Source organism: Coregonus lavaretus, assembly GCF_964263955.1.
Source record: "Coregonus lavaretus genome assembly, chromosome: 3".
NCBI lineage: Eukaryota > Metazoa > Chordata > Actinopteri > Salmoniformes > Salmonidae > Coregonus > Coregonus lavaretus.
Window position 1 is genome coordinate 48,675,657 of NC_139990.1, and position 8,402 is coordinate 48,684,058.

General features: G+C 42.3%; 1 protein-coding gene across 1 annotated transcript in view; it reads left to right on the forward strand.

Moving 5' to 3' along the window:
* The first annotated feature begins 160 nt into the window (after window positions 1–160).
* The window catches only part of LOC311127013 (inversin-like), a 29,057-nt gene continuing 20,815 nt past the window's right edge, over window positions 161–8,402 (forward strand). Inside the window, exons 1-3 of the mRNA XM_084158748.1 lie at window positions 161–336; window positions 554–580; window positions 1,505–1,609. Of these exons, the coding sequence (XP_084014874.1) occupies window positions 1,607–1,609 (3 nt within the window). The 5' untranslated portion in view covers window positions 161–336; window positions 554–580; window positions 1,505–1,606. The remainder of the gene's footprint in view (window positions 337–553; window positions 581–1,504; window positions 1,610–8,402) is intronic.

Genomic DNA, 8,402 nt, shown 5'->3' on the forward strand with positions numbered 1-8,402 from the left:
GTTTAACGCTGAGGTTTATGGGAGTAGTAGTTTTATAATTATCTTTAGCAATGATTCCCAATTAGGCTTAAAACTACAAGTATGGCGTCTTTCTTTGGGAGTTAGAAAAATTGGAAATGGGAGTTGTATTTTTCTAAATATTTTGCGACCCAGATGTGTGTGGTCCGAAGGAACACTTTCTGGGACAAAACTTCTAGCATTAGAGAGTGAGAGAGTCAGGAAGATACTGAACAAAATAACAAATAACCATAAAAAAAGATACATATATTTTCCTAATGTTGACAGTTGCTAAAGGCATATTTTTCTCAATTATTCCGTGATTTCTAATGGTGTAAGGTAAGTTGCGTCATCGTTAGTTATGCAGGCTACCCTGCTAGCTAACTATCAAACTCATGCACCACTAGTCATTTCTTATTGACCAGCTAGTGAGATGCTGATTTTGCCCTGTGCTAGTGACATGCTGATTTTGCCCTGTGCTAGTGACATGCAGATTTTGCCCTGTACATGTGACTAATAAGCTCATCTAATCGAAATCTAATATTTTCGCCTGCAGAAAGCCAAGGCAGCTACACAGATTCAGGTAGGATATCAACTGTATTGTAGTCTGTTATTGACTCTCCAGGTGTTTCAGTTGTTTTGTGTATTTTCACCTAATCTTTACCAAGGCTGCAAAATGAATCCTTCGAACAACTGCTAAGTTACTGAAATAATACCGTGTGTTGTGTTACTTATTACACAGTTATTACTACACACGTTACAGTTACTACAGTAGTTCCCTTGCGAAAACAGATTACTGTCAGATAGCTTTGGGACAGAATATCGGCAGTCTGTGTATCCAATACACAAACTAACGTTACTGTTGTTCTGTCCTAAAACTAACAGTCAGTGCAGCGTCCAAAATACCACAGTCGGCTGCAGTTACTGCACTTTAACTGAAATCGTTTTTGTAAGGGGTGTAACAACATACAGGTAGCAGGCACTGCTTGATACAAAAATATAATTCTCAGAGTAGCCTATGCGCTGCCTCTGTTGTTTGGATAGTAAGTGCGACAGACAAGAGACTTGGGGGATAGAAGGACAGAGATCTGTGTCTGAGCAGTCACGATGTAGCAGATAATGTATCTGTTACATCGTGTCTGTCTGTCTGTCTGTCTATCTATCTATCTATCTATCTATCTATCTATCTATCTATCTATCTATATATCTATCTATCTATCTATCTATCTATCTATCTATCTATCTATCTATCTATCTATCTATCTATCTATCTATCTATCTATCTATCTATCTATCTATCTAATCTATCTTCTCTCTCTATCTCCCTGTCTCTCTGTCGATTTCTCCCTGTGCCCTTCCTGCTCTAACCAAGTCTACCGTAGAGCCCAGTAGTTGGCATAGAGCGGGCAGGGAGCAGGCAGGGTGTCTGTGTGTGTTGGCAGCGTGGCTGTGAGCAGGTGGGCAGGTCTCAGTGTGTGAGAGATCCTCTCTCTCTCTCTCTCCGTAGGATCCAGGATCAGGGCAGGCAGGGGACCTGGACGTGCAGCCAAGCCCACCGAGGATGCACTGAGCTGGAGAACATCTGCTGAGGCCTCCCCCTAGCACTGCCATGGTAAGAGTCCAACACACACACTCATACACTCACACTCACAAACCAGCATATACATCCTCCTCCCAATGATTCATTATAATGTGACCATAGTGTTATCTCTCTCACTACTGTCTAAAGGGTCATGTATAACCATGTTTCGTTGCCTGTGTGTGTGTGTGTGAGACACTGACTGTGTGCAGTGTGTGTGTGTATTTTATAATTGTTAAGTAGATTAAATGTTGAATTGAATCCCAGCATTAATATTTGATGTGGTAAATCTGTCCATAGGGGGTTCCCACTTCCCATTGTGTCAGCAGCTCACAGATGGAGACAGTTGTGTGTGTGTCTGTGTGTGTGTGTCTGTGTGCTTACTGTAATAGTTGAACTATTAAAAATGTTTTATAAGCAGACCTTCTCATGTCTATACTGGGGTTTAATAGCAGGAACCGGGTTACCGAGATTTCCCGCCCATACCCACTCCCATTTCCCGGGATAAATAACTGTGAGAAACCGGTAAATTATAATACATTATTTATATGAACAGCATTATGTGAAATGGAACTATTAAATTATATGCAATGTCTAAATCTGGCTTCTCTACGGCCTTCTGTGCTCTGCTATCTGCATGATCAATAATCAACACTCAGGGTGGAGGCAGACAGCACTGTCTGCAGCGCAGTTCACAATGAATGCATGTATCATCTCATCAGCTGGTAACTTTCTTTCTTGAGACAGGGACATTTGCTTCAACATAGCCTATGGTACAGTAATATTAGGCCTAATACATCTGAATGATAGATTAATATGAATGTGTTTCTAATTTACACATCTGTCTTTCGGGGTCACCTTATTGTAAACCCCTTTTTTTTTTTGCAGCTGCAGAATTTTAAAACAGCCTATCACTCGAATGTATTTGCTTTAAATCAGTGCACAGGCGAGCACTCTTTCTTAAAATCTTTCTCTCTTTCCATCAATTCCATTCAAATTGCATCCGAAATAGATAGTCCTCTAGATTGTTGGACAGTTCACCATTCTCTTGGGTAATTACGCAGCTGCTCTCCACTGGCCACTCTCCTTCTTAGCTTTTTGAGGAGTCCCAGGAAAAGCTAGACTAGAATAGCTTGTTGGTCATTTTTTCCAGCATTTCTTATACTAAGAGACTATTGGAAGAGGGACGCAAGCTTGCTCTTGTTTGCTGAATGTTAAATAGAAAGGAGAGAACACACGATGGCGATAGGCTGTAGCAGTAATTTATTCAGACTCATTACCATTCAAACCTCATGAAGTGAAGCGAAAGCCGTCTGCATCCTATTCTAGTAGCCTACTATATTATTCCAGCATGTCATTACAATAATGAAGATAAGGACAACAAAACGTATTTCATTGAACTGTTGAGAGCGAGGAAGGAATGAAGCAACCATAAAGAGAAGAGGAAGTAGCCTAATACACACAACATGTGGGGAAATATTATGAAAAGTTAATGCGTCAGCCTATTCATTATAACAAATGTAGGCCCTATTATTATTCAAAATGTAAATCAATTCTCTAGCCAATACGTTTGTAGACCACATGTGCTGCGCCAGCATCACTTGTTCTCTCCCAACTTCATGGTTTGAAAGACGTGCGTAATTTCAGTCCATTATACAATACAGTACATAAATACAGTCCACACTCAAAAATATTACTGGAGCTTGTTTCCTTTATTTACTCAAGAGAGCATACATCTATGGGCTTTTATGTTTTTCTGTTGTGTGTAATGTGCAGTATAGCCTATCATATGTATTGGATAACAGCATAATCATTTGGGTTTTTTTTGGGCTTGGGCTCATAAAATGTATTTAGTGTAGGGCTTATAACATTTCTTTAATGTAAGGCTCATCTGGCTCAGGTAGCATCTAGCTTGAATATTCATACAGATCAAAGCTCTAATCCAGATACTGTATATTTAAGATGCCCTGCTCCTTTTTACCCTGTGTGCTATCAGGAGCACATCGGACTAATTTGAATTGTTGGGCCATGGGGGTGGGGGCTTTTTGATGAGTTGGTCCTGGAGGTGTTGGAAACTAATCTGATTGTTGTCAGACTCTGCTGTATATAATTGGATCTTTAGAATAGCACATCATTCTGTCTGATGGTTTTATATGCTTTGGAATGACACTTCCAGTTTTGGCGGGAAATACCAGGTTACCCGGGAGAAAAGTGATTTATTCTCAGAATGGAACATTTGTAAAAAAACAGGATCATATTTAACCTTAGTCTATACCAAGTGTCTGTATGCTCAGAGTAACCTCAGTCACGTGCTATTCTTTTCATTCCATCTCTCCATCTTTCTCAATCTATTTTTTCTCTCATTGATTTTTTGTTTGTTTTTCCAGCTGATTATGTCCCTGTGCTCTGATTCGCCGGCGGGCACGGCTCTCTGCACTCTAATTGGACATTTAATTAGATCACAATTTTAGCCAATTAGACTCTGAGGGGGGTGGAGGAGAGTAGAGTGGCCAGAGGGGAAAGGGAGGTCTCTCTCTCTCTCTCTCTCTCTCTCTCTCTCTCTCTCTCTCTCTGGGGGCTGTCTCATTAGTGGTATAATGGGTGATTGTCACAGCAATCCTCCCCCTGTGTTACTCCCTGAGTGGCACCACCCACAGACCCAGTGCCAGGGCTAAGAGCCATGGGGGGGGGGGGGAATCCTGGCCTGGTCTGATAGTCAAATACAGTTTTTCTCGATTGCTAAGACACATTTCTTGAAACTTTCACCCATTTTCTCAAAACTTTAAACACAAAACCAAATCTTCAAACTACATTCACAAAACCCCTGACTCTTCTGGCTAAATCAAACAATCGCCTCAAAACCATTTAATCTGTGCTCAAAATCAAACAATGCTTTCAGATCATACACACAGCCAGTCAATATATAAACACTACAGAGCGTTCATTAGACACTACATCAAAAAATGGAGAACACAGCGTCCAGGGCATGTAGTTACATATTTTTGTATTTATTGTATATAGTAAATGCATTTTGCAATTAAAACAAAAAGTATAGTAATCACAACTTAGTACAGTAAATATATTGTATACTGTAAGTACTGCAAGTAATAAAGTATTGAATGTCTGTATATTCAGCACTTGCATAAAAATACAGTAGTCCAACTGCAAAAGCCCAAAGAACAAAGAAAACTCTAAATGAAAAGCACATTACAGCACACTCAAAAATGTTGTGCAACTGCGAAATCAAAGTCAATGAGAGATTCATTCTGCCTCAGCATCACGTCTTTGTGCTGGTTCCGGCCAGAGGACTTCGTCCACATCACAGGCAACATTGTCCCTTGCCAGGCAACAGGGTAAAAACCCTCTGGTGTGCCGGATCCAGCCTTGACAACACTCCACACCTATGTCACCACAGGCCAATTCCATTGCCTGTAAGAGATTTTCCCTGGTATATGGGTTTCGGTCATAGACCTTCCACCGCCACGCAGAGAAAAACGATTCTATTGGGTTGAGGAAAGGGCTGTATGGTGGAAGGCAAACATTTATGAATCGCTGGTTGATGTTGAACCACTCGCGTATCCGGACACCACGGTAAAAGCTGACATTGTCCCAAACCACGACATAGACAGGATGCACTGCCTGCTGATGATCCTGCTGCTCACGCTCAAACAAAACATCCCGAAGACCACCCAGAAATGTAAGAAGATGTTCAGTGTTATATGGCCCCAGGGTTGCATGACGGTGGAGAACCCCACGATTACTTATGGCTGCACAAAGGGTGACATTGCCACCACGCTCGCCAGCGACTTCCACAATGGCACGTTGGCCAATTATGTTCCTGCCTCTCCTTCTCCTCTTTGCAAGATTGAACCCTGCTTCATCTACAAAAATGTATTAATGGGGCCTTTCCATGGAATCCAATTAAAACACTCTATATATAAAAATAGATAAATAAGTAGTTTAGTAAGTGATACAGAAAGACAGACTTCTGCAATAGTGCATTTGTATGTACTCCTGATTTACATACACTACAATATAGTGCAGTTTACAGTAACAGTAGGCTAGTAGCATAGCATTGTACTATAAGCATCAGCGCTGAAAGTGTCTGAGTGTACACTTACTTGCACATACTGAAATCGTAGATCTTTGACCCTTTCTGAGTTGCGCTCAAAGGGTACTCTGTACACTTGCTTCATGCGTACCCTGTTGCGCTGGAGGACACGGTCAATGGCTGACACTGTTGATTCCTTCAAATTTACATTGTGTTCAACAACTCTTTGCTGTATTTCACGCAGTCGGATGGCATTGTTTTGAAGGACCATATCAACAATGAGAGCCTCTTGCTGTTGGGAGAACATAGCAGGCCTTCCACCCTCATGTGGTAGTCTTGCAATTCTACAAAAAGGGAAAATGCACTTACAAACGTATACATACAGTAAAAATAGTAATGGACATTACTTCTATACATAAAATATTGTATGGTAAGGAATGTATTCTTTTTTTCCCCAGTCCCCTTTCTATTGACAAAGTGATGTACTGAATGAAATGTATACAGTAAACTTTCAATGACCAAAATAAAAAGAAACAATTACCTGTACTCTTCTCTGAATGTCCTGATTATGGTGGCCACAGAGAATCTGCTCAAATTGGGTTGTACTCTTTGTCCTGCTTCCCTCATTGTCATTCCATGAACAACAACATGGTCTATCACAGTTGCTCGAATATCTTCTGAAATGACTGTTCTTGGTCTTGCTCTTCCTCGTCCTCGTACTCTTCCTCCTCTGCCTCTCAGATTGTTTCCATCCATTGTTGGTATCAACATTCAATGCACCTGTGCAACCTGTGCACTCTGAACTGGCTTATATTCTGTACAATTGGTTTTATCACATCATTAGAAACAAGTGTGAACAATTTGGAGTCGTTGTGTGTAAACGATGACAACTGTGTTGTAGTTGTGTTTAACTTTTGCCGCCTGTGTTTACCATTTTGTAACACAAGTGCATCACAGTGCGAAATGTGTTTTAGTGAATGAGAATGTGTTTAGAGTTTTGCAAAAAGAGTGATTGATTCGACAAATGGGTTTAGGCCACTGAGCATTTGGTTCAGAGATTGGGGTTTAGTGTTTTAGCAATTCAGAAAAACTGTAATACCAAGTTTCAAGTTTTAATGTCACATGCACAAGTACAGTGAAATGCCTTTCTTGCAAGCTCTAACCCTAACTAAAGTAGTGCACTACATGGGGAATAGCCGGGGTGTGATATGAGACACAGCCGGGATGTTATTGCTGTCAATGGCTCTGATTAACCTTCAATACAGCTGACAGACTGCCAGTCAGTGAGACATCGACCTGCTCACAGACATCTAGATCAGTCACATAGACACACACCCCAACCACATAATCACACATAAACACACAGAGTGTGAGGTTAGTGTCTTGTTGTGCAGAATGGTATTGACTCAGTGGAATGTTCTGGTATAATATCACTAGCTAATGAGGCAGAGATAAGCCGGTAGAAACACAAACAACAGATCAGATATCACCAGAGGCTCGATAACATGCCAGTCAAAATCACACCTATTAATGTTTTGTACGATAATTTATTTAACAATACAAAACATCCACATACAAACGACAGCATACAGACGTACACAAACATTAATGACATCACACCTGCTCACACCCCCATCTCCAGTGCCTGCATCACACTCTGCCACATGGCCTGAAACGCCAATCACACCTATTTCTACAAATCACACCTATTTCTACAAACTAAGTCTGTGTGATGATGATGATGGTGGATGTGATGATGATGATGGAGGTGATGATGATGATGGTGGAGGTGATGATTATGATGATGATGGTGGAGGTGATGATGATTATGGTGATGATGATAGTGGAGGTGATGATGATGGGGTAGATGATGATGGTGATGGAGGTGATGATGATGATGATGATGGTGGAGGTGATGATGATGGTGGAGGTGATGATGATGATGGTGGAGGTGATGATGATGGTGGTGGTGAGTTGTTTGATGAGTTCCTCAGAAAAGATATTAGTGTGTTTTTGTATAGAGTGATGTGAGCCAGGGTAACACCATCCCCACTCCTTTTCCTCCCTCCCTTCCCCTCCCCTCCCTCCCTCCAAACCCCCCCGAGCTCTCAGACTAGAAGCACAAACAACACCTACCCCCCAATGGATACCAGCACTCAGAACACACACACACATGTACATTCACTCTCAGGTGTAAGCCCTTAGAGACAACACAGTCAATATCAATGTCCCTAGAGCGGTCTCACACATACCACTCACCTCTCTCCCTCCCCCTTCTCCTCACCCCTCAGGAGAGATAGAGTGAAACGACCCCCTCTGCCCACCACAACCACCCCGCCACCACACACACACACTCCCTCTTTCATGCACAGTCTCTCTGCCTCAGGATGTCTAATGTTGGGAATCCCCTTGAGAAGGCTCTCGGATCTGTGTGTGTGCGTGCGTGGGAGCGCGCGCATGTGTGTAACCCCGTGCTGTGGTGTATTAGCCACAGGCGTAACTCTCTGACCCCAGTGGTGGTCTGATTGACAGCTGTAGTCCCGCCTAATTGCATTACCCTCCCTTGTGATTGGCTCCCAGCCCTGGGGGCTCATTTGTCAGGGTGCATCATGGGTAATGATGTAAATTAGCAGCACTATGTGTCACTCAGCTCTCGTTCCCTGCTGATTGGCTCTGCTGCGCCCCAAGGCCCGACCCCCAGCCGAGTGAGAGCAGATTATTGGTCTCTGGGGAACCAGGAAGTGCCCCAGAGACTGTGCGAGGGGACAGGGAGTC